Source organism: Oncorhynchus clarkii, chromosome 1, assembly GCF_045791955.1.
Source record: "Oncorhynchus clarkii lewisi isolate Uvic-CL-2024 chromosome 1, UVic_Ocla_1.0, whole genome shotgun sequence".
Classification (NCBI taxonomy): Eukaryota; Metazoa; Chordata; class Actinopteri; order Salmoniformes; family Salmonidae; genus Oncorhynchus; species Oncorhynchus clarkii.
In genome coordinates, this window is record NC_092147.1 from 18,515,340 (window position 1) to 18,542,745 (window position 27,406).

Here is a 27,406-nt window from a genome sequence, read left to right on the forward strand (position 1 = left end):
ACACAAAGTTAAAACTGAACAAATGAAATAAAACCCTTGTCTGAAAAACAAACAAAAAACTGGAGAAAAAAAAACTACTTTTGGACAAGAAAGCCTAAATAACCTTTTGGACTGGAAAACCCAAATAACATTAGTCTTTTCATTTTGAGACTGAATACCTACTGTTTAATGTACCTTAGAATAAATGCTTTCAGTGAATACAAGGAAGTGTTAAGCTATTAACTACTGTAACGTTAAGACACTTCATATCTTGTTTTGTATTTTACAGTAGTAGCTACTGGAAATGTATTGTTCTATATAATTATGTAGTTGTACAAAGGAATAATACACACCTGGAGAGAATCCCAAATTCAATGAATAGTCAACGTGGTAAAACACACCGCCAATGAATACAGGACAAATGATGCTTTAAATCCCTGCTGAATGATGGGATTTAGGTAGTGGCATTTATTAAGATGACAAGGCCACAGTGTAATCCCTACTGTGTGCATACCTGAGCCCTGGAAGTGAAACTATGCAGTCTGTTGAGGGGTGTGGAGGGGGCAAGAATTCAACCCTTAAGAAATCAGGTTTGGAATATTTCAGCTGCAAAAACATACCTTCCCCATTACTCCAGTCTGCTCCTGAGCCAAACACATTTTATGCATATCTTTGGGGCGATTAATAGATCATTGTAAAAGTATTCAGAAGACCACAAGTGACTGTAAATCCACCTATGAAGTCATGGACTAAACCAGTGTTCCTCTGAGGAGGTAGAGAGCCGGAGGAGGGATAAGTATGTCCTGGGGATGTTGTAGGGCAAGGATAACTATACCTGTGGTCCAGGCCAGGGCTGTTTAACCCAAAAGAGTGTTATTAACTAGGCAAGTCAGTTAAGAACAAATTCTTACTTACAATGGCGGCCTAGGAACAGTGGGTTAACTGCCTTGTTCAGGGGCAGAACGACAGATTTTTACCTTGTCAGCTCGGGGACTCGATCTAGTGTTAAGTTAGGTTTCAGGGGGCATATCTTTGTCCAATTTTGAGATGCATAATTTATCAAGCACATAACATACAACTACAACATACAACAAATAGAACAACTAGATATTCTATGCTGCCTGGCATTCTTCCGGTGGGAGTAGACTGGAACCCTTTGAGGCAGTCCTCAAACTAACATCTATGGTTCACACAGGATTGTATTTATATACTGTAACACTAAACCTGAACGTGTTTGGTTAAACATAGAAATCAATTATTTAAAATCATTGCAACACTCAATGGTCTTGACAGTGCTCATGTGGGGAAACAGAACACTTTTCCAAAACGGATATGTCCATCAAAAACTGCAAAAATAAAAACATGTCAAATTGAGAAGGTAGGGGACCTTGTAATAAATAATCCTCCTAATTTTACTGGTGCTAGGAAATAAATTACAATGACATTAAATTAGTGAAAGTTCTCAGAAATACTGAAAAGTAACCAAGGGATGAGTTACACCCATCAGATTTGATATATGTTTAATGAAGTGTGTAATTGTTCATTAGAAATCATTTGGGAATGAAATATATTGTTCTGCAGCAATATAATGCATGGCAGGTGGGCTAAACTGCACTCAACCCACTATTCTGTTGATACACTAAAGCAGAACCTATTCAGGAATGCACAAGGAGCACCTAAGTTGTGTATTTTTTTTGTCCAGCCTTGATTTCCTCCAGATACATTTAATTTGCCATAGCTCCAGACCACCAGCACAGCCACTTTCTCCAGCATGTGTGTCTGTCCTGGCGTGAGCCATCGTAATCTTCAGAAAAGCTCATATTATGCTTTTTTGATTATGGACCTGTCCTGCAGCTCAAGTCCCTCTCTCTGGCCCGATAGTTTATAGAAACAGCAAAACAAACAGGATATAATGGTATGATACGTAAATATAGTCTCTAAGCTTGGAACCTGCAGACAGAGTAATAGATATTAGGTAAGGAAATGCCCAACGTCTTACCCCTTAGTCCGCAAAATATAGACCTGGTCATTTGCTAGACCCCCTGTAAAGCATTGTGTCTGCTAGAGGTTTTAAATGATTTTGGCTGGATAGAATTTGATGTATCGTACTTTCCATTTTATTAAAATGTTAAGTCTATATTTTCCTCACATTGGAAACTGGCACAGTGTAGTTGTTGCCTAAACAGCTGGACACTACAGAACACTAAATGAAGATGGATGCATTTCTTTTGAAAATAAATTACACTTCCCAATAAAGCTTTCTTGATTAAAACGACAATTTTTAGATTTACAAACATTTGTATGATTTATTTCAACACACCTCACATTACTTACAACAACAAAAAAGTCAGATTCCTTGCATACAAGACTAATTGAAGGAGGATCATCAATGATGTCAGTATATACTGTACATGTTCAGGAAGGGAACTCCTTGCAACCAGTACCAAAACCTTCTCAAATATGTAATTACCAACTCAGTGATGTTACTTCAAAAGCAAGACAGGTCAGTCTGGTTTCCAAATGCCTCTGATCTTTGAACTGCCTTCTTTCTTCTGAGAGTGTCTAGGCATCGAGAGTACCTTTAAAGAGAACATAGAAAAACTAAATATTGTCAACCATACTATACAAATCTATTATTAATATATACTACAGTTCAAAAGTTTGGGGTCACTTAGAAATGTCCTTGTTTTTGAAAGAAAAGCTATTTTTTTTACCATTAAAATAACATCAAATTGATCAGAAATACAGTGTAGACATTGTTCATGTTGTAAATTACTATTGTAGATGGAAAGGGCTGATTTTTAATAGAATATCTACATAGGCGTACGGAGTTCCATTATCAGCAATCATCACTCCTGTGTTCCAATGGCAAGTTGTGTTAGCTAATCCAAGTTTATCATTTTAAAATGCTAATTGATCATCAGAAAACCCTTTTGCAATTATGTTAGCACAGCTGAAAACTGTTGTCCTGATTAAAGATGCAATAAAACTGGCCTTCTTCAGACTAGTTGAGTATCTGGAGCATCAGGATTTGTGGGTTCGATTACAGTCTCAAAAACGGCCAGAAACAAAGAACTTCCTTCTGAAACTCGTCAGTCTATTCTTGTTCTGAGAAATTAAGGCTATTCCATGCGAGAAATTACCAAGAAACTGAAGATCTCGTACAATGCTCTGTACTACTCCCTTCACAGAACAGCACAAACTGGCTGTAACCAGAATTTAAAAAAAGAGAAGTGGGAGGCCCCGGTGAACAACTGAGCAAGAGGACAAGTACATTAGTGTGTCTAGTTTAAGAAACAGATGCCTCACAAGTCCTAAACTGGCAGCTTCATTAAATAGTACCCACACAACACCAGTCTCAACGTCAACAGTGAAGATGCGACTCCGGGATGTTGGCCTTCTAGGCATAGTTGCAAAGAAAAAGCCATATCTCAGACTGGCCAATAAACAGAAAATATTAAGTTGGGCAAAAGAACACAGACATTCATGAGATGCAGAAAAAATGATAAGATGCCGGAGGAGTGCTTGACACAAGCATGGTGGAGGCAATGTGATGGTCTGGGGGTGCTTTGGTGGTGGTAAAGTGGGAGATTTGTACAGGGTAAATGGGATCCTGAAGAAGGAAGGCTATAACTACATTTTGCAACGCCATGCCACACCCTGTGGACGGCGCTTAATTGGAGCCAATTTCCTCCTACTTTATTATTATTATTTTTTTCACCTTTATTTAACCTGGTGGGCCAGTTGAGAACAAGTTCTCATTTACAACTGCGACCTGGCCAAGATAAAGCAAAGCGACAACAACAACACAGAGTTAAACAAACGCACAGTCAATAACACAATATAGAAATCTATGTACAGTCTGAACAAATGTAGAAGATTAGGGAGGTAAGGCAATAAATAGGCCATTGAGGAGATATAACTACAATTTAGCATTAACACCGGAGTGTTAGATGTGCAGATAATGATGTGCAAGTAGAGATACTGGAGTGCAAAAGAGCAAAAAGATAAATAACAATACGGGGTATATGAGGTAGTTGGGTGGGGTATTTACAGATTTACTGTAAATAGCACACCTGTAATCTGCTCTGACAGCTGATGCTTAAAGTTAGTGAGGGAGATATGTCTCCAGCTTCAGTGATTTTTGCAATTCGTTCCAGTCATTGGCAGCAGAGAACTGAAAGGAAAGGCGGCCAAAGGGGGTGTTGGCTTTGGGGATGACCAGTGAAATATACAGCAATCGGTTGAAGAGCATGCATTTAGTTTTACTAGGATTTAAAAGCAGTTGGAGGCCATGGAAGGAGTGTTGTATGGCATTGAAGCTCGTTTGGAGGTTTGTTAACAGTGTCCAAAGTGCCAGATGTATACAGAATGGTGTCATCTGCGTAGAGGTGGATCAGAGAATCACCAGCAGCAAGAGCAACATCATTGATATATACAGAGAAAAGAGTCGGCCCGAGAATTGAACCCTGTAGCACCCCCATAGAGACTGCCAGAGGTCCGGACAACAGGCCCTCCGATTTGACACACTGAACTCTGAGAAGTAGTTGGTGAACCAGGCGAGGCAGTCATTTGAGAAACCAAGGCTATTGAGTCTGCCGATAAGAATGCAGTGATTGACAGAGTCAAAAGCCTTGGCCAGGTCGATGAAAGCGTCTGCACAGTACTGCCTTTTATCGATGGCGGTTATGATATCGTTTAGGAACTTGACCATGACCAGCTCGGAAACCAGATTGCATAGTGGAGAAGGTACGGTGGGATTCGAAATGGTTGGTGATCTGTTTGTTAACTTGGCTTTCGAAAATGTTAGAAAGGCAGGGCAGGATGGATATAGGTCTATAACAGTGTGGGTCTAGAGTTTCTCCCCCTTTAAAGAGGGGGATGACCGCGGCAGCGTTCCAATTTTTGGGGATCTCGGATGATACGAAATAGGTTGAACAGGGGTTGCAACCATTTCGGCAGATCATTTTAGAAAGAGAGGGTCCAGATTGTCTAGCCCAGCTGATTTGTAGAGATCCAGATTTTGCAGCAGGACAATGACCCAAAGCACCGCTCGAAACTATGCAAGAACTATTTAATTTCATTGTTCTTTTCTCAACCATCTACACACAATACCCCATAATGTAACACAATATCAGCAAGGCATTCCTAATGTTTTGTACACAGTGTGATAGATACTGTCTGTGTGTGTGTGTCTATCACACCGTGTACAAAACATTGGGAACACATGCTCTTTCCATGACAAAGACTGACCAGGTGAAACCTATGATCCCTTATTGTAGATGAAGATGATGATTTAGCCTTGAGACATGGATTGTGTATGTGTGCCATTCGGAGGGTGAATGGACAAGACAAAAGATTTAGGTGTCTTTGAACAGGGTATTAGGTGCCAGGCACACTGGTTTGAGTGCTTCAAGAACTGCAACGCTGCTGGGTTTTTCATGCTCAACAGCTTCCCGTGTGTATCAAGAATGGTTCACCACCCAATGACATCCAGCCAACTTGACAACTGTGGGAAGCATTGGCGTCAACATGGGCCAGCATCCCTGTGGAATGCTTTCGACACCTTGTAGAGTCCATGCCTGACGAATTTAGTTTGTTCTGAGGGCAAAAGGGGGTGCAACTCAATATTAAGGTATTCCAAATGTTTTATACACTCAGTGTAATATATATAAACTATATATTCACTTTGGATTGTTATTTCTTGATTTTATGTATTTGCAAGGTATTCTACTGCACCTTTGGAGCTAGTAGCATAAGTATTTTGCTGCACCTGCTACAACACCTGCATATATGTGTACGCGACCCATACACTTTTATTTGATTCATTACTGATTCAGTACAGCCAATGAATCAGGCAAATGCATCACAGCAGGATCATCCGATTACAAAAAATCTATTATCAATTTTATGAGGAAAAAACATGGTAGAGGTTTAGTAAAGAAGCATCCTTGGAAGAAAATGGAAGAGAACTTACCTTCCAGAAAAGCAAACTCATCTATGGCCTCGATTGCATTGTCTGTTAGTGGAAAAAACAAAAACAATAGTTAGGAACAACTAGTCAAAGGCTAGCCCAGGGGTAGGCAACCCTGTTCCTGGAGTGCCGCTGGTACTTTGATCAGTTTGGCGACTGCCTAAATTCAACACACCTGGTCTTCTAGGTTGGTTAAATCAAAAACTAGGGTTGCCTACCCCTGGTCTAGCCAAGTGGCCACCATTCCTGGTCCTGTAGAGGTAGGCCTATACCTGATTTAACTTACCAAGGTCTTAGTGGTGAGGAAGAACAAAAGCCTGCACACCAACTCAAATACAGTTTTGCTGTACACACTTTTGCTGTAGCCCTAGATAAACACCTGATTCCTCTTGTCAATGAATCATCAAGCCCTCAATGAGATGAGGTGTGTGTCCTACAATAAAAGTGTTTATTGTTGGTGGGAGTTGGTGTGCAGGCTTTTGTTCTACCTCAACACTAAGACCTCGATCAGTTGAAGCAGGTATAGGCCTAATATGTGTTTAGTACTGGGATGGAACTAAAGTCTGCAAACCCTGTGGCTCTCCAGAACCAGGCTTTGGTGACCATTACACTAAGCATATGGTATATAGGATCAATGTTTGGTCTACAACATGTCCACTTGACATTACTAACCTAAATCTTTCCTCTGCAAAGTTTTCCTCTTTCCTTGCTGGGCATACACCAGGGCATCTTTGGCAATCATCTCAACAAAGAGTTCCTGGAAGACATGAACTGAAGTTTAGTATACAGTGAGTAACATCCAGGGATGTAGTGCTGCCGGAGCGCAAAGGAGCGGCGCTCCCTCACTTTTCAATTTTAGAATACATGGAGCTGGTAAAACTACTTCTGAAAAATTCATTCTAATGATTTCTAAATCAAATTATATTTAATTACCACTAAAATTCCATGAAAAATGATAGGATGACAAACCAAATAAATATGTATAGCAGCCTAGAGGTAAATGGTGGTTTCTTCCCTGTCTTATCTCTGGCAGTGGCTAGAATGATTAACTATAGGCTGTGTGTGTGCACTGCGGAGACCTGTAGGAGGCTTGACCACTTTGGCCAATTAGAACTCTGAAAAAAAGTCAAGTCACTGTGCGTCTGCCTTGATGTTCATAAAACTCCACAAACCCCCTCTTGTGCAGTGGAACCCAGAACAATGTGTGATCACTTGTTTACAGAGACAGCGTCCTGCCGAGGACACCCAAACCAGTAGCCACCGCAAAGCTCAAGGAGCCTGACCCTCTCTGGAAGTTGCTGAATAATTGCTTGGCTATTGGTTGAGACGTAGGGCTTGTTCTAGCTTGGTATGTCAAGATGGGCAATTGGAAATGTGAATTGGGCCAAGTTGGAGGAAATAATGCAGTTACAGAAATACAGGGGGTGGAGATCGGGGTGCCTTGTGAGAATTGGGGGGTGTGAACAACGTCTAGTATTAAGGAAGTCTCAAGGTATTGCTCGCCTGAGGTAGAGTATCTCATGATAAGCTGTAGACCACACTTCTACCGAGAGTTTCCATCTATATTATTCATAGCCGTCTATTTACCACCTCAAACCGAAGCTGGCACTAAGACTGCACTCAACAAGCTGTATAAGGCCATAAGCAAACAAGAAAATGCTCATCCAGAAGCGGCGCTCCTATTGGCCGGGGACTTTAATGCAGGGAAACTTAAATCCGTTTTACGTCATTTCCATCAGCATGTCACGTGTGCAACCGGAGGGGAGAAGGGAAAAAATATTCTAGACCACCTTTACTTCACACACACAGAGATGCATACAAAGCTCTCCCTCGCCCTCTATTTGGCAAATCTGACCATAATTCTATCCTCCCGATTCCTGCTTAGGAGCAAAAAACTAAAGCAGGAAGTACCAGTGTCTCGCTCAATACGGAAGTGGTCAGATGACACGGATGCTACACTACAGGACTGTTTTGCTAGCACTGACTGGAATATGTTCCGGGAGTCATCCAATGGTATTGAGGAGTATACCACCTGTCACCGGCTTTATCAATAAGTGCATCGACGACGTTGTCCCCAGTGACCGTACGTATATATCCCAAATAGAAGCCATGGATGACAGGCAACATCCGCCCAAGTTAAAGGCTAGAGCTGCTGCTTTCAAAGAGTCGGACACTAATCCGGACGCTTATAAAAAAAATCCCGCTATGCCCTCTGACGAACCATCAAACAGGAAAAGCATCAATATAGGACTAAGATCAAATCGTACTACACAGGCTCTGACGCTCGTCGGATGTGGCAGGGCTTGCAAACTATTACGGACTACAAAGGGAAACCCAGCCGCGAGCTGCTCAGTGACGCAAGCCTACCAGACAAGCTAAATACCTTTTATGCTTACTTCGAGGCAAGCAGCACTGAAGCATGCATGAGAGCACCAGCTGTTTCAGACGACTTTGTGATCACACTCTCCGTAGGCGATGTGACCAAGACCTTTAAACAGGTCAACATTCACAGGGCCGCGGTCCAGACAGATTACCAGGACGTGTACTCAAGAGCATGCGCGGACCAACTGGCAAGTATCTTCACTGACATTTCCAACCTCTCCCTTTCCGAGTCTGTAATACCTATGTGCTTCTACACCTGCACCTACACTGCATTGCTTGCTGTTTGGGGTTTTAGGCTGGGTTTCTGTACAGCACTTTGAGATATCAGCTGATGTACGAAGGGCTATATAAATACATTTGATTTGATGTTTTAAGCAGACCACCATAGTCCATATGCCCAAGAAAGCGACGGTAACCTGCCAAAATGACTACCGCCCCGTAGCACACACGTTAGTAGCCATGAAGTGCTTTAAAAGGCTGGTCATGGCTCACAACACCATCCTCCCGGAAACCCTAGACACCTCCAATTTGCATACCGCCTCAACAGATCCACAGATGACGCAATCTCAATCGCACTCCACACTGCCCTTTCCCACTTTGACAAAAAGAACACTTGCGTGAGAAAGCTGTTCATTTACTACAGCTCAGTGTTCAAGACCATAGTCCCTATAAAGCTCACCACTAAGCTAAGGACCCTGGGACTAAACACCTCCATCTGTTAACTGGATCCTGGACTTCATGATGGGCCTCCCCCAGGTGGTAAGGGTAGGCAACATCTTCCACGCTGATCCTCAAAACAGGGGCCCCTAAGGAGTGCGTGCTTAGTCCCTTCCTGTACTCCTTGTTCACCCACGACTTTGTGGCCAAGCACGACACCAACACCATTATTAAGTTTGCTGATGACACAACAATGGTTGGCCTGATCACCAACAACGATGAGACAGCCTATAGGGAGGAGGTCAGAGACCTGGCAGTGTGGTGCCAGGACAACAACCTCTCCCTCAACGTGAGCAAGACAAAGGAGCTGATCATGGACTACAGGAAAATGGCAGAACACGCCCCCATTCACATCGACGGGGCAGTAGTGGAGCAGGTTGAGAGTTAAGTTCCTTGGTGTCCACATCACCAACAGACTATCATGGTTCAAACACACCAAGACAGTCGTGAAGAGGGCACAACAGCACCTTTTCCCCCTCAAGAGACTGAAAAGATTTGGCATGGGTCCCCAGATCCTCAAAAAGTTCTACAGCTGCACCATCGAGAGCATCCTGAACGGTTGCATCACCGCCTGGTATGACAACTGCTCGGCATCCGACTTAAGGCATTACAAAGGGTAGTGCATACTGCCCAGTATATCACTGGGGCAACGCTGCTTGCCATCCAGCGCCTACAATTGGGCAAAAAAGTATTTAGTCAGCCACCAATTGTGCAAGTTCTCCCACTTAAAAAGATGAGAGGCCTGTAATTTTCATCATAGGTACACTTCAACTATGACAGACAAAATGAGAAAAAAAAATCATCCAGAAAATCATATTGTAGGATTTTTAATGAATTTATTTGCAAATGATGGTGGAAAATAAGTATTTGGTCACCTACAAACAAGCAAGATTTCTGGCTCTCACAGACCTGTAACAACTTCTTTAAGAGGCTCCTCTGTCGTCCACTCGTTACCTGTATTAATGGCACCTGTTTGAACTTGTTATCAGTATAAAAGACACCTGTCCACAACCTCAAAGACCAAAGAGCTGTCAAAGGACACCAGAAACAAAATTGTAGACATGCACCAGGCTGGGAAGACTGAATCTGCAATAGGTAAGCAGCTTGGTTTGAAGAAATCAACTGTGGGAGCAATTATTAGGAAATGGAAGACATACAAGACCACTGATAATCTCCCTCGATCTGAGGCTCCACGCAAGATCTCACCCCGTGGGGTCAAAATGATCACAAGAACGGTGAGCAAAAATCCCAGAACCACACGGGGGGACCTAGTGAATGACCTGCAGAGAGCTGGGACCAAAGTAACAAAGCCTACCATCAGTAACACACTACGCCGCCAGGGACTCAAATCCTGCAGTGCCAGACGTGTCCCCCTGCTTAAGCCAGTACATGTCCAGGCCCGTCTGAAGTTTGCTAGAGAGCATTTGGATGATCCAGAAGAAGATTGGGAGAATGTCATATGGTCAGATGAAACCAAAATATACAGTGCCTTGCGAAAGTATTCGGCCCCCTTGAACTTTGCGACCTTTTGCCACATTTCAGGCTTCAAACATAAAGATATAAAACTGTATTTTTTTTGTGAAAAATCAACAACAAGTGGGACACAATCATGAAGTGGAACGACATTTATTGGATATTTCAAACTTTTTTAACAAATCAAAAACTGAAAAATTGGGCGTGCAAAATTATTCAGCCCCTTTACTTTCAGTGCAGCAAACTCTCTCCAGAAGTTCAGTGAGGATCTCTGAATGATCCAATGTTGACCTAAATGACTAATGATGATAAATACAATCCACCTGTGTGTAATCAAGTCTCCGTATAAATGCACCTGCACTGTGATAGTCTCAGAGGTCCGTCAAAAGCGCAGAGAGCATCATGAAGAACAAGGAACACACCAGGCAGGTCCAAGATACTGTTGTGAAGAAGTTTAAAGCCGGATTTGGATACAAAAAGATTTCCCAAGCTTTAAACATCCCAAGGAGCACTGTGCAAGCGATAATATTGAAATGGAAGGAGTATCAGACCACTGCAAATCTACCAAGACCTGGCCGTCCCTCTAAACTTTCAGCTCATACAAGGAGAAGACTGATCAGAGATGCAGCCAAGAGGCCCATGATCACTCTGGATGAACTGCAGAGATCTACAGCTGAGGTGGGAGACTCTGTCCATAGGACAACAATCAGTCGTATATTGCACAAATCTGGCCTTTATGGAAGAGTGGCAAGAAGAAAGCCATTTCTTAAAGATATCCATAAAAAGTGTTGTTTAAAGTTTGCCACAAGCCACCTGGGAGACACACCAAACATGTGGAAGAAGGTGCTCTGGTCAGATGAAACCAAAATTGAACTTTTTGGCAACAATGCAAAACGTTATGTTTGGCGTAAAAGCAACACAGCTCATCACACTGAACACACCATCCCCACTGTCAAACATGGTGGTGGCAGCATCATGGTTTGGGCCTGCTTTTCTTCAGCAGGGACAGGGAAGATGGTTAAAATTGATGGGAAGATGGATGGAGCCAAATACAGGACCATTCTGGAAGAAAACCTGATGGAGTCTGCAAAAGACCTGAGACTGGGACGGAGATTTGTCTTCCAACAAGACAATGATCCAAAACATAAAGCAAAATCTACAATGGAATGGTTCAAAAATAAACATATCCAGGTGTTAGAATGGCCAAGTCAAAGTCCAGACCTGAATCCAATCGAGAATCTGTGGAAAGAACTGAAAACTGCTGTTCACAAATGCTCTCCATCCAACCTCACTGAGCTCGAGCTGTTTTGCAAGGAGGAATGGGAAAAAATGTCAGTCTCTCGATGTGCAAAACTGATAGAGACATACCCCAAGCGACTTACAGCTGTAATCGCAGCAAAAGGTGGCGCTACAAAGTATTAACTTAAGGGGGCTGAATAATTTTGCACGCCCAATTTTTCAGTTTTTGATTTGTTAAAAAAGTTTGAAATATCCAATAAATGTCGTTCCACTTCATGATTGTGTCCCACTTGTTGTTGATTCTTCACAAAAAAAATACAGTTTTATATCTTTATGTTTGAAGCCTGAAATGTGGCAAAAGGTTGCAAAGTTCAAGGGGGCCGAATACTTTCGCAAGGCACTGTAACTTTTTGGTAAAAACTCAACTTGTCGTGTTTGGAGGACAAAGAATGCTGAGTTGCATCCAAATAACACCATACCTACTGTGAAGCATGGGGGTGGAAACATCATGCTTTGGGGCTGTTTTTCTGCAAAGGGACCAGGACGACTGATCCGTGTAAAGGAAAGAATGAATGGAGCCATGTATCGTGAGATTTTGAGTGAAAACCTCCTTCCATCAGCAAGGGCATTGAAGATGAAATGTGGCTGGGTCTTTCAGCATGACAATGATCCCAAACACATCGCCCGGACAACGAAGGAGTGGCTTCGTAAGTAGCATTTCAAGGTCCTGGAGTGGCCTAGCCAGTCTCCAGATCTCAACCCCATAGAAAATCTTTGGAGGGAGTTGAAAGTTCGTGTTGCCCAGCAACAGCCCCAAAACATCACTGCTCTAGAGGAGATCTGCATGGAGGAATGGGCCAAAATACCAGCAACAGTGTGTGAAAACCTTGTGAAGACTTACAGAAAACGTTTGACCTCTGTCATTGCCAACAAAGGGTATATAACAAAGTATTGAGATAAGTATTTGGTCAATAACAAAAGTTTATTTTCCACCATAATTCGCAAATAAATTCAAAAAAAATCCTACAATGTGATTTTCTGGATGTTTTCCCCTCATTTTGTCTGTCATAGTTGAAGTGTACCTATGATGAAAATTACAGGCCTCTCATCTTTTTAAGTGGGAGAACTTGCACAATTGGTGGCTGACTAAATACTTTTTTGCCCCACTGTATATACTAGGCAGTGTCAGAGGAAGGCCCAAACATGCATTTCACACTAAGGTGAATATCTGTTATATTCAGCATGTGACAAATAAAATTTGATTTGAAGTAGACAAGGATGGGAAAAGGGTGAGGAATCCTGGGAGGATTCCAGGGAGTAGTTGTTTTGTGCCAGCACATAGTGATAGACCAACAAGTAATTTATGCATTAGTAAGGTTGGCTTCTTAGCGTTCATAGCAATAGTAATCAACAGTACCACAGTTATTGAATGTAAATCACAGAAAATAGATGTTGTGGTGGCAGCTGGAGACATGTATTTGGGTATAAGAGATTTGACATCAAAATAGTTACAAGGTTTGTTGAGAGGTGGTGTTCCATCCTCCCAGGACCTTAGCATGGTGCAGGAGCAGATGGGGTCAAAGTAGTGGAATTGGATAGTGTATATTTAATGAGTAAAGGTGGTGATGTCTAGGGCTATATTTCACATTCTTAGAGGAACAGGACAAATGAAGAGAATTTAATGTAGGTAGGTCGTGACTGGCCTCACACTCCAGTACAATAGGTGGCGGTGTATGCACCTAAAAGTTGAATGCGATCCACCATCCAAATCCCAAAGAAGGACTGACTTCAGCACCCAAAGACTAGCCCGCAATTACTGTCGGCTATAGAGCCCCACAGTGGAGGGGTTGGGTTAATGCAGAAGACACATTTCAGTTGAAAGCATTCAGTTGTACAACTGACTAGCTGTCCCATTTTCATAATACCAATAAAACCATGCAGTCCACCATTTTTCCCATAGGGGATTTTAGAAACACTTCAAATAAGGGCTGTGTTTCATGACCAGCTGGCTAGAGCGTTTACAGACAGAGGTCGGCCGATTGTGATTTTTCAACTCCGATACCGATTATTGGATGACCAAAAAAGGCCGATACCGATTATTGGATGACCAAAAAAGGCCGATACCGATTATTGGATGACCAAAAAAGGCCGATACCGATTAATCGGCCGATTACATTTTTTAACATTTGTAATAATGACAAATACAACAATACTGAATTAACACTTATTTTAACTTAATTTAATACATTAATAAAATCAATTTATCCTCAAATAAATAATGAAACATGTTCAATTTGGTTTAAATAATGCAAAAACAAAGTGTTTGGAGAATAAAGTAAAAGTGCTCAGATCATGAGAACATATGAAAGCTGGTGGTTCCTTTTAACATGAGTCTTCAATATTCCCAGGTAAGAAGTTTTAGGTTGTAGTTATTATAGGAATTATAGGACTATTTCTCTCTATACCATTTGTATTTCATTAACCTTTGACTATTGGATGTTCTTATAGGCACTTTAGTATTGCCAGTGTAACAGTATAGCTTCCGTCCCTCTCCTCGCTCCTACCTGGGCTCTAACCAGGAACATAACGACAACAGCCACCCCCGAAGCAGCGTTACCCATGCAGAGCAAGGGGAACAACCACTCCAAGTCTCAGAGCGAATGACGTTTGAAACGCCATTAGCGCGCACCCCGCTAACTAGCTAGCCATTTCACATCGGTTACACCAGCCTAATCTCGGGAGTTGATAGGCTTGAAGCCATAAACAGCTGCTGGCAAACGCACAAAAGTGCTGTTTGAATGAATGCTTATGAGCCTGCTGCTGCCTACCATCAGACTGCTCTATCAAATCATAGACTTAGTTATAACATGATAACACACAGAAATACGAGCCTTAGGTCATTAATATAGGGGCGGCAGGGTAGCCTAGTGGTTAGAGCGTTGGACTAGTAACCGAAAGGTTGCAAGTTCATATCCCCGAGCTGACAAGGTACAAATCTGTCGTTCTGCCCCTAACCCACTGTTGCTAGGCCGTCATTGAAAATAAGAATTTGTTCTTAACTGACTTGCCTAGTTAAATAAAGGTAAAATAAAAAATAAAATACAAATATGGTCGAATCCGGAAACTATCATTTCGAAAACAAGACGTTTATTCTTTCAGTGAAATATCGAACCGTTCCATATTTTATCTAACGGGTGGCATCCATAAGTCTAAATATTCCTGTTACATTGCACAACCTTCAATGCTATGTCATAATTATGTAAAATTCTGGCAAATTAGGTGGCCCAAACTGTTGCATATACACTGCCTCTGAGTGCAATGAACGTAAGAGAAGTGATAATTTCACCTGGTTAATATTGCCTGCTAACCTGGATTTCTTTAAGCTAAATATGCAGGTTTAAAAATATTTACTTCTGTGTACTGATTTTAAGAAAAGGCATTGATGTTTATGGTTAGGTACTCATTGGAGCAACGATATGCACCGCATCGATTATATGCAACGCAGGACACGCTAGATAAACTAGTAATGTCATCAACCACTTGTAGTTAACTAGTGATTATGATTGATTGATCGTTTTTTATAAGATAAGTTTAATGCTAGCTAGCAACTTACCTTGGCTTACTGCATTCGCATAACAGGCAGTCTCCTTGTGGAGTGCAATGAGAGGCAGGTGATTAGAGCGTTGGACTGGTTAACTGTAAGGTTGCAAGATTGAATCCCCCGAGCTGACAAGGTAAAAATCTGTCGTTCTGCCCCTGAACGAGGCAGTTAACCCACCGTTACTAGGCCGTCATTGAAAATAAGAATGTGTTCTCAACTGACTTGCCTAGTTAAATAAAGAATAAATAAAAGGTGTTAAAAATACATTTAAAAAAAATAAATAAATCAAAAAGAATAGGCCAAATCGGTGTCCAAAAATACGGCCATTCCGATTAATCGGTCGACCTCTAACAGACATATTCAATCTCTCCCTATCCCAGTCTGCTGTCCCCACTTGCTTCAAGATGTCCACTATTGTTCCTGTACCCGAGAAAGCAAAGGTAAATATAAGGGTGTTCTTGAGCGGCTAAATGTTCCTTACCATTCGGCCATCAGATTTGCCACCAATGCTCCTTATAGGACACATCACTGCACTCTATACTCCTCTGTAAACTGGTCATCTCTGTAGACCCGTCACAAGACCCACTGGTTGATGCTTGTTTATAAAACCCTCTTAGGCCTCACTCCCCCCCATCTGAAATATCTACTGCAGCCCTCATCCTCCACATACTTGACCCGTTCTGCCAGTCACATTCTGTTAAAGGTCCCCAAAGCACACACATCCCTGGGTCGCTCCCCTTTTCAGTTCGCTGCAGCTAGTGACTGGAACAACCTGCAACAAATACTCAAACTGGACAGTATTCTCAATCTCTTCATTCAAAGACTCAATCATGGACACTCTTACTGACAGTTGTGGCGGCTTTGCGTGATGTATTGCTGTCTCTACCTTCTTGCCCTTTGTGCTGTTGTCTGTGCCCAATAATGTTTGTACCATGTTTTGTGCTGCTACCATGTTGTGTTGCTACCATGCTGTGTTGTCATGTGTTGCTGCCTTGCTATGTTGTCATCTTAGGTCTCTATGTAGTGTTGTCATGATGTGTGTTTTGTCCTATATTTATCTTTTATTTTTAATCCCAGCCCCTGTAGGAGGCCTTTTGGTAGACCGTCATTGTAAATAAGAATTTGTTCTTAACTGACTTGCCTAGTTAAATAAAATAAAAAATAAAAAAATGAACTAAATTACTATCGCCACATAGCACTCACTTCTGTAATCATGAAGTGCTATAAGACGCTAGTTAAGTATAATATCACCTCCACCCACTTGAATTTACATACCGTCCCAATAGATCCAGACTACGCAATAGACATCACACTGAACACTGCCCTAAGAGGAATGTCTATGTAAGAATAATGTTCATTGACTACAGCTCAGCCTTCAACACCATAGTACCTTCAAAGCTCATCATTAAGCTCGGAACCCTGGGTCTGAACACCGCCCTGTGCAACTGGGTCCTGGACTTCCTGACGAGCCGCCCCCAGGTGGTGAAGGTAGGAAACAACACCTCTAATACGCTGATCCTCAACACAGGGGCCCCACAAGGGTGCATGCTCAGCCCCCTCCTGTACTCCCTGTTCACCCATGACTATGTGGCCATGCACGCCTCCAATTCAATCATTAAGTTTGCAGATGACAACAGTAGTAGGCCTGATTACCAACAACGACGAGACAGGGAGAGGTGAAGGCCCTGGTGGAGTGGTGCCAGAAAAATTACCTCTCCCTCAACAAAACAAAGGAGCTGATGGTGGATTCAGGAGACCGCAGAGGGAGCACACTCCCATCCACGAGACCACAGTAAAGAAGGTGAAAAGCTTCAAGTTCCTCGGCGTATACGTCAATGACAATCTGAAATGGTCCACCCACACAGACAGTGTAGTGAAGAAATATGGCTTGGTCCCTAAGACCCTCACAAACTTTCACAGATGCACCATTGAGCAAAGTCTGCAAATGCTGGGCTCTCCAGATGGTGGTGCGGTCTGCCCAACATATCACCAGGGGCACACTGCCTGCCGTCCAGGACACCTGCAGCACCTGATGTCACAGTAAGGCCAAAAAAATCAAGGACATCAACCACCTGCCTGTTCACCCTGCTATCATCCCGAAAGAGAGGTTAGTAAAGGTGCATCAAAGCTGCGACTGAGAGACTGAAAAACAGCTTTGATCTCAAGGCCATCAGACTGTTAAATAGCCATCACTAGCAGGCCTCCACCCAGTATCCTGCACTGAACTTAATCACTGTCACTAGCCGGCTACCACCCAGTTACTCAACCCTGCACCTTATAGGCTGCTGCACTAAGTACATAGACATGGAATCACTGGTCACTTGAATAATGTTTACATACCGTTTTACTAATTTAATATGTATATACTGTTTTCTAGTCAATGCCAATCCGACATTGCTCACCCTAATATTATATATGTCTTAATTCCATTATTTTCCTTTAATGTGTGTGTATTGTTGTGAATTGTTAGATACTACTACACTGTTGGAGCCATGTACAAAGAATAATTTCGCTACACCCGCAATAACAACTGCTAAATACAGAGGGGCAAAAAAGTATTTAGTCAGCCACCAATTGTGCAAGTTCTCCCACTTAAAAAGATGAGAGAGGCCTGTCATTTTCATCATAGGTACACTTCAACTATGACAGACAAAAAAATCCAGAAAATCACATTGTAGGATTTTTAATGAATTTATTTGCAAATGGTGGAAAATAAGTATTTGGTCAATAACAAAGTTTATCTCAATACTTTGTTATATACCCTTTGTTGGCAATGACAGAGGTCAAACGTTTTCTGTAAGTCTTCACAAGGTTTTCACACACGGTTGCTGGTATTTTGGCCCATTCCTCCATGCAGATCTCCTCTAGCGCAGTGATGTTTTGGGGCTGTTGCTGGGCAACACAGACTTTCAACTCCCTCCAAAGGTTTTCTATGGGGTTGAGATCTGGAGACTGGCTAGGCCACTCCAGGACCTTGAAATGCTTCTTACGAAGCCACTCCTTCATTGCCCGGGCGGTCAATCTTCTTCTGGATCATCCAAATGCTCTCTAGCAAACTTCAGACGGGCCTGGACATGTACTGGCTTAAGCAGGGGGACACGTCTGGCACTGCAGGATTTGAGTCCCTGGCGGCGTAGTGTGTTACTGATGGTAGCCTTTGTTACTTTGGTCCCAGCTCTCTGCAGGTCATTCACTAGGTCCCCCTGTATGGTTCTGGGACTTTTGCTCACCGTTCTTGTGATCATTTTGACCCCACGGGGTGAGATCTTGCGTGGAGCCCCAGATCGAGGGAGATTATCAGTGGTCTTGTATATCTTCCATTTCCTAATAATTGCTCCCACAGTTGATTTCTTCAAACCAAGCTGCTTACCTATTGCAGATTCAGTCTTCCCAGCCTGTTGCAGGTCTACAATTTTGTTTCTGGTGTCCTTTGACAGCTCTTTGGTCTTGGCTATAGTGGAGTTTGGAGTGTGACTGTTTGAGGTTGTGGACAGGTGTCTTTTATACTGATAACAAGTTCAAACAGGTGCCATTAATACAGGTAACGAGTGGAGGCCAGAGGAGCCTCTTAAAGAAGACGTTACAGGTCTGTGAGAGCCAGAAATCTTGCTTGTTTGTAGGTGACCAAATACTTATTTTCCACCATAATTTGCAAATAAATTAATTAAAAATCCTACAATGTGATTTTCTGGAATTGTTTCCCTCATTTTGTCTGTCATAGTTGAAGTGTACCTATGATGAAAATTACAGGGCTCTCATCTTTTTAAGTAGGAGAACTTGCACAATTGGTGGCTGACTAAATACTTTTTTGCCCCACTGTATATGCATGTATGTGACCAATAAAATGTTATTTGATGTAGGCTTACCCTGGCGTGACATTTTGATAAGTATGTAAATCTCTCTCGGACAAGGTGACGTATCAATATATTCGGCTCTATTTACGCTCAGATTTAAAACGGCTAATTAGCATCAAAATAGACATCATGCAAAACTACAAATCCATGCAAGCTCCACCACATCATCGCTAACAGGTATTGTGTCAATTATTATAATTTTTTGTTGCAGAAGACAGTTCACAGAATTGTCCATTTAAAGAAATGTTGCATATCTATTCCTACATCTAGCTAAAATTATAGTTAATCCAGAGAATCTTAGTTTTACCTCAATTTGGCAGTCTTGTCCAAATTAACATTGCATTTGTAGTTCCTTATGATAGCCACATTAGCAGCCAATTAGCATTTCATTTTTGGGAGGGTAAATACATGCAAATATATTTGTTAGGAGAGATTTACACAGCTATGAAAACGTCGCGCCAGGGTAAGCCTACACGAAACACAGCTCATATTTTAAGTTTTTCCAAAATCCCCTATGGGAAAAATGAAAGGTGGAAAAACGATAGGAACCATTTCCCCGTTTGACCTCTAGGTTTTATGGGTATTATGACATCCTGTGGTACTCAATTAACTGACTACAACAACAAGGACCATAAATCAGCTGGCTAGCCAGTAGACTTTACATGGCATTAGTTCATGTTGACTGTAGGCTACCAAATATGAAAACAAACTATCATACTGGTAGCTACTCCACGTAATAGTTTTAACTTACTGTGGCTTTAGCTATGATAAACACAGACTCATGACTGGCGAGGGACACGTCTGGGTCGGCTTTCATCAATGCCTTAATGCGGGATAGCGGTAACTTCGCGAGACGGTTCTGGGGAGCTCCTGCAACAGGCCCAGTTTGTTGGTTGTTCTCTCCAGCCTCGTTCCCCCGTACCTCTTCCTCGCCTTCACATCGCTCTGGGTCCGACTCTGTGGGTCCCAAGGGGGCGACAGAGACTGCAACACTTTCCGCCATTATCTTGTAGCCACATACAGTTCGTAGCTAGCATGTGCTACTTTCCTAACGTAGAAAATGTCCCTCCCCTTTCACTCCCGCCAACTATTCCTTGTGTGTGATTGGAGAAATGGCCGACTTCATGAGGCGACGATTGTCTCGAACAGAAGCCAAACAAAGTGTTCACAACTCCTCAGCGCTCCTAAACGTTGTGAAACATTGACTACAGAACGCCCACGATGCTGAATAGAAAACATGGCAGATCATGACACTAATTAAGAACTCTATCATATCTGTTACAATCAATTGCCATCTCCACTTCTCTATTGCTGTAGAAATGTGAGCAAGTATTAATTGTTTGTAGCTAGACCTGTCATAAATATTGAATTTGATTGGCCTACCTTCCAATAAAATGTTCCATGTTTATCATTACATTAGATTCACGTGATATAGAAAAGTGCTCCAGCTGCGTGTCCAGAGATTTAGTGCTGCCTTGTCTATATCAGTCTCTAATGGATATTAATACACGGTGATAATAGGATTGGCAGGGTGATGCCCTGAGGTTTAGTGATGGTGAGCCACTCCATTCACACACACTGTATCATTTCTACTGCTGGACTTGAAGGATGAGGGATCCGCAACTACCAGGTAACACTTAAAACTATTATTTTGTGAGTAGTCAGTTATAGGCGAAAGAGCATATAAAGTGCATATAAATAACTTTTTGGCTATTTTGTTTATTTTAGATGCAGATGTGTTCATTACGAAAATATGGGTTAACATCTAGTCTAATTGCATGTAGTCTACTTAATTAGGCCTTTAATTTGGTCCCAACAAATTTAGATAAAATACATAACATTTTCTATCTGATCAATAAGACAAAAACAGTAATTTATTATGCCCCAAAACAATATGTCTTGCCATTTCTATAGGCGTTTTGAAATGGTGTATGTTACTGCAATAGTAGAATAGAATCAAACAAATTCATCCAAATGGTGGTTTTAAATTGGAATTCTGTGCAAACCTCATTGCTTTTTAGCTGGGAACTCCTGTTATTACATTAATTTCTGAATCAATGTACTGTATAAGGCAACTGCAAGCACAAAACAGACAGCTTGGCAAAAATAATGGCATGCATTTGATATTAGTGTATGTTTAAAAACATTACAGGTTACAGAGAAACTATAAGGAATTGCATTGCATCAGGATATATTATCACATAAAGTTCAGGGGCACCGATCCAGTTGTAACTGATCATTGTGTTGTGTAACAGTTCAACCAGATAGCTTCAGGTAGCACAGCGAGAGAGTACAGTACTGTACCAGTGAGCAAAATTGTTTGAAAGACGTCTTTTCAACGTCTTTTAAACCAAAAATAAATATTTTCAACGTCTTGTGCTCTCCCTATACTGAGTGTTATCTATTGCGTCTTCAGTTGTATTTTCAGAACAGAACTAACATCCTAAACTGAGCTCTGTCTAATCCTGACCTGCATTAGGAGTGTTTCCGAAGGGGAGAGCAACATCTTTGATGTGTCAGCATCCATTAAATATAAACCAGATTGAGATGACAAATATATAGAGATGAGCTAAAGCTAAATGTATAAGTATATATCACTTTTAAAATGGTTCTGTGCTCATAAAGGGATAGTTCACCCAAATTACAAAATGACACATTGGTTTCCTTACCGTGTAAGCAGTCTATAGACAAGGTATGACAGCAATCCATGTTTTGGTTTTGTTTCCTTTTCATGTTGGCCTACCAATATCAGCACGTATTACAGGGTAAGGAAACCAATATGTAATTCAGTAATTTGGGTGAACATTTCCTTTAAGCCTGACTTCTCTAGTTAAATAAAAATAAAAAAAGCCTGATGCACCTGTTGTCTTGGGGCGTCATGACTTTAATAGTATTTTCCAGTCTATTATTTGAAGGCTACATTGGTTCATACTGTAGGCTACATTACAGAACCATGGCATTCAGTCCCATCCTATTTTTTGCATTTAATTCACGTATTCATACTCTTTACAAGAGCAATGTCTAGGGATATCATGGATTTAACATTGTTAAAAAAAAGTGCTTCAATGCCCAATTATTACTTTTGATTCAGTTTATTTCTCAAAGCAGTGTAGGAATGCACAATACAGTTATACTGTACATACGATTTTGTATAACGCTATAATGGCCTGCCCAGGCCCAAAATTACATTCTCTGCTCTGACCTCATTAAACCAAGGCCTCATTGGCCAATCCTACCAACTATTATAGATGTTGGTTCTGACCTCACTGTCATATATCTCCATGACCCAACCTGACCTTATCTGTGCCCACAAAATAAATAATGTAGTGATGCTGTGTGTAAGGTCAATCCCCAACACTTTTTATGCTTGGAGCTGATGATCTTCAGTTCAAGTACAAGGCCACATATAATTTAGGGGATAGTGCTTGATGTGCCATATATTGTAATCAGCAGTATGCACACATGCCAATCACTGCCTTTTCTCCTCTTACTAGACAGTTTAGTTTATTAATACAACCATTTAAGAAAATAAGCACACATAAAACTTGAAAAGCCATACATGCACATGAGTAAAATCCTTGAGGATAACACAATAAAGTATGGGACTTATTTCCATTGTTAAATGCATTGCTCTTTATGTAGTTTTCCTTTCGATTTGTAAATGGTTCATTATTGATTGATTAACTGTATCTGAGGGACTGAATGATTTGTTTCGCTGGGATAAAAAAAACTAAACAGATCCATATATTTGACCATGGGGAGTTCTTAGAGTCAATACTGCTGTGCTATTTCCAAGTGTCGCTGTCTCCAATATGCACTAGTAAGAATAGTCAATGTCACTTAAAGCTGTTAAGATGATTATTTAGCTGGCCGGACATTCCGTTCAAGTCAACAGGAGTCTCCTGCATGGGAGATTAGTGTGAGCCAATCTCATTATGACTGTCCTGCAGACTGCACATTTACCCAGAGGTAATGGTGGAGCTCCACGTCTGCAATTAAATCACCTTTTTTAACGATGACCTAAAATAAATATTGACGGCTATTATGAATCCTTAAGGCCAGTCAGTGCATCAGCAGAGCTGTGCCCCAAGCCTCTAACAAAGAATGCCAGATAGAGAGAGTTATAATATGTGACAGTTTGAATTAATGCTTCTTTGTATCAATGCTCAATTATCCATTTTATCCAATAGGAGCTAACAGGAATAAGAAAGACAGGTAAGTAATTTGTATCAATGCATGATAGAAGGGAGCGGTAGGATATTTAAGAAGTTGTGTGATGTTATTTTATGTGAATAGAGCTAACTGGCGAGGCCATAGAACATCTACACACAATAGTCCCAAATCGGAATCCCTGCCATTGAACACAGGGAACCTCACCCAAATTAAAATCTCACCTGTAATTCATTTTTTTCCTTTGTGCCTTTTAGGACTCAAATCCAGACTAGCATGGCCGAAACGCAAGGACAAGGAGGATAAGAAAGCCAAGCCAAGTGAGACGAGTGTAACGCCATTGGACAAAACACAGAAAGTCCTTTCAACCCGTCCTATTATACCAGAACTGACCCCAGAACAGAGGATGAGGCAGACACCATTTGAGAGGGTGCTTTATGACATGAACCATGACCAGAGGGTAGTCAACGACCTCATACTGGGCCGGAGGATCTCCTTCTACGAGCTCAGGGGGGAAATAGGTTGTGGGAACTTCTCCCACGTTAGATTGGGTATCCATGCCCTGACTAAAGGTAAGGAGGGATTTATTTGTTTGTCATCTTTTTAGTAGTTGGTTAAATTATTAATTGGTTAATTCATTAATCTAGTAAAGCCTGACTGGTACAGTAACCAGAGTGAGAGTTGAGCAATACACTGTACCTCGTCTCCAATGATATAATCATGTGTTCCATTCAGTACACCAACTGATGCCACTTTGGAAAATGTAACAAAATGGACATTACAGTTTCTACTCAATGGTTGGGACCTGGCAGTATGAAGATATAGCTCTCTAACACATTCCTACTGACTGGTTCCATCTGAGCTGACCCTGTCTCTATCCTCCCCTGCCTGCCACACAGACTCTGTCTCCAGGGGGGTATTATAACAGGGTGAATACTGATGCCAGAGGACAAGGGGTGGTCACCTGAACTAAGCACCTCCTGATCGCCTCAGATCCCCCCTCACCCCCTGTGGTGAATTCATGCTTTATACAGCTCTGTTTCATTTCTGTAGCGGGCAGTTAGAGATCCCTGCAGGGAAATAACACAGGAGAGATGGCGAGATGGGGGGTGGGGAAAAGGAGAGGTCTTAATTTACCCTCACATTCTCCTCTCAGGCACATGTTTCACTGGACGTTATATAATTTGGTGAAGCTTCAAATTAAATTACACCAGTTGCCCTGTCTCATCACCCTTCCTTCTATCCTATCATTTCTGTATTGGTTTCTCCCTCTCCCCCCCTTCTCTCTCTGGGTCTTTCTCTCTCTCACTCCCTCCCTCAGAGAGGGTCGCAATCAAGATTTTGGATAAGCTTCGGCTGGACAAGAAGTCTCAGTCCCTGTTTGCCACAGAGATCAGCTGTATGGAGAAGCTGTCCCACCCTAACATTGTTCGTCTCTATGAGGTGATTGAGACCACCAAGCGTCTGTACCTGGTGATGGAGTATGGTAGTGGAGGAGACCTCTACTCACGTATCACCAACCGGGGGCGTCTGTCTGACCTGGAGACCAAGCTCATCTTTGCCCAGATCATCTCTGCCATCAAACACATGGTGAGCTATAGTCAGTCAAAGCATTGAACAGTAGACGGGCACAGATGTCAATTCCACTCTGTGATTAAGGCAGCTTCCTAACTTGAGGATTGGATGCATAACTTTTGCATAAATCATGCATTGTCTATGGCTAGGATTTGCCAGAATGTATCCAATTATTGTAGGCTATTCTTGCTTGATTGATTCAGGGAGCACATCGTAATTTTGTAGCAACATCCAACTAACGTACCCCCACCCTACCCCTTTTTGTTATAATTTCAGCATGACAACAACATCGTCCACCGAGACCTGAAAGCAGAGAACATCTTTTACACCACCAGCTACTGCATCAAGGTGGGAGACCTTGGCTTCAGTATCGTGAGTGCTCCATCTGAAGTCCTCACCACGTTCTGTGGCTCCCCACCCTACGCCGCTCCAGAGCTCTTCAAAGACAAAGGCTACGTGGGTCGTTACGTGGACATCTGGGCCTTGGGAATCCTGCTCTACTTCATGGTCACCGCCACCATGCCTTTCCACGCCGACAACCTTGGTCGTTTGAAGCGCTGTATCATGCAGGGAGCCTACGCCTTCCCTGACTATGTACCCAACCCCTGCCAACTGGTCATAAAGGGCATGCTGAGGTCCGTGCCCGCTGACCGTGACCCCATCTCCCTGATAATGACCAGCACGTGGCTGAAGAGCATTGAGTACCCTCGGGCGTACGCCCCGCTGCCCCAGACACCCTTTCACCTGGCTGAAACCTCCCAGGTCCTGTGTGTGGAGGAGCAGGAGGTGAAGTCGGCCCTGTCTGATCTGGGCATCAAGGGAGTCCACCTGCAGAACAACACCTATACAGACAATCGCAGCCCCCTGACGGGGACGTACCGTATCCTCCTCCACCGTGTCCAGAAGAGGAGGTCTGTGGAGGCAGTGGGATACGCAGCCCTTTACCCTGAGGACTTTGGCAGTAAGAACGGCAGGACGACCACTGCTGTTATGGACAAGCACAACCCTACCAGTGTCTGTGTTATCCTATAGACCAGGGATTTTGCAACAGTTTTTGAACCAGGGACTGGAAAATTATGGATCTTCTCTTTGGATTAAAACAAACAATTTTGGTGGGCCACTTATAATGAAATTGAACACTTCAGAAGTGAAGTTCTCGCATAACTATGAACTATCTGAGGGACCTGTCAGCAACATCTCAGGAACCAGTGCTGCTCCATGGACCTCCATGGAGGTTGAGAAATAATGCTACAGAGTCTGGCCTCCTGTATAGCCAGGCTCCACCAGAAGAGAATCACAAGACAAACACACACCACAAACGCACACACACATACACACACTACACTCACGGATTTGTTGTCGCATATTCATCGCAGTACAGATGATAGATAGATAAATAGCACCATCTTGTGCTCACATTAATCATTACATTTCAGTACTCCTAAGAAATCTGTGACAGAAAGATACAATGGTGAAAAGGTTAAGATGTCAGGGTTGTACTGTAAAGTACATTAATTATATTGCAGCTTTATGTACTAACAAGGCTACAGTAATTGACTTCAGCTTCAGCTTGTTGCGATGTTACATCACTCAATAGGTCTATGTTTTGTACAATTGGCTTACAGCGAGAGACAAAGGATTAATAATACTATCAGCATCTTCCAAGCCTACTTTGTCCTGTGCTTCGTCAAAATATAACTGGGGTCGTGCTCGTGGAAGGACGTGGCTAATTTGTCTTAGCTGTGATACAGGAAAAGTGCTTTGTTCAGATAGCAATTGTAAGGGAGTCAGGCACGAAGCACTGGCCAATGCTCTGATATTTGGATTACAATACTTAGGTTTATCCTCAAAGACTTGTATGCCTTCAACATTAATGTAAATATAACAAATATAATCTTTAGGTAAATTCACAAGCTCTATTCACAAGTACATTGAAAAATGTGTAAAACATAGATGTTTTGTGCACAGTTCTTTATTTAGGCTATTCAGTGGCTTGGAAGTGCAATGTTTTGTCTGAAGATTAATATCTTTATTATGATATAATGTAATTAAAATGCAGTAACACATTGCTTATGTAGATATTTTTGTACGGTCATTTTATAAATGCTTTACTGATATACTTTATGTGGATTAAGTATATCAGTAAAGTATTTATAAAATGTTAATAAATATTATTTGCCATTGGATGTGCCCATTAATGCTCAAGAGAAATGTCATTTGAATATATGTCTGAGATGAGTAAAAAAATAATAATATTGCATTGTGTATTGCTATACCATTTAAATAATTAAAAATAAATAAAACATACATATCAAGACAAATTCATTAAAAAAATTATAATAATCAATCACCTCTTGTGAGTTCAGGGGGCATCCCTGGTGCTAGTAACAGTGGAAAGGTCTTTAGGGAAGAATGACAAGTTTATATTGTGAGTATCCCCTA

General features: G+C 41.9%; 2 protein-coding genes across 3 annotated transcripts; one reads left to right on the forward strand and one right to left on the reverse strand.

Moving 5' to 3' along the window:
- Positions 1 to 404: 404 nt before the first annotated feature.
- LOC139378782 (polymerase (DNA-directed), epsilon 4, accessory subunit) lies at positions 405 to 20,222 on the reverse strand. The gene is made up of 4 exons (XM_071121321.1): positions 19,971 to 20,222; positions 6,626 to 6,710; positions 5,957 to 5,998; positions 405 to 2,558 (listed from the first exon to the last, which is right to left on the reverse strand). Exons 1-4 carry the CDS (start codon positions 20,220 to 20,222, stop codon positions 2,542 to 2,544), a joined length of 396 nt encoding a protein of 131 aa, XP_070977422.1. The 3' UTR covers positions 405 to 2,541.
- A 127-nt stretch (positions 20,223 to 20,349) lies between these two features.
- LOC139378674 (serine/threonine-protein kinase NIM1-like) lies at positions 20,350 to 27,285 on the forward strand. Of its 2 annotated transcripts, XM_071121193.1 has the most exons (4): positions 20,350 to 20,849; positions 23,647 to 23,961; positions 24,711 to 24,979; positions 25,241 to 27,285. In XM_071121193.1, exons 1-4 carry the CDS (start codon positions 20,828 to 20,830, stop codon positions 25,994 to 25,996), a joined length of 1,362 nt encoding a protein of 453 aa, XP_070977294.1. In that variant the 5' UTR covers positions 20,350 to 20,827; the 3' UTR covers positions 25,997 to 27,285. The 2 variants fall into 2 exon arrangements, with proteins under 2 accessions (XP_070977294.1, XP_070977212.1); XM_071121111.1 differs by lacking the exon at positions 20,350 to 20,849 and having other exon boundaries at positions 23,384 to 23,961.
- The last annotated feature ends 121 nt before the right edge of the window (positions 27,286 to 27,406 follow it).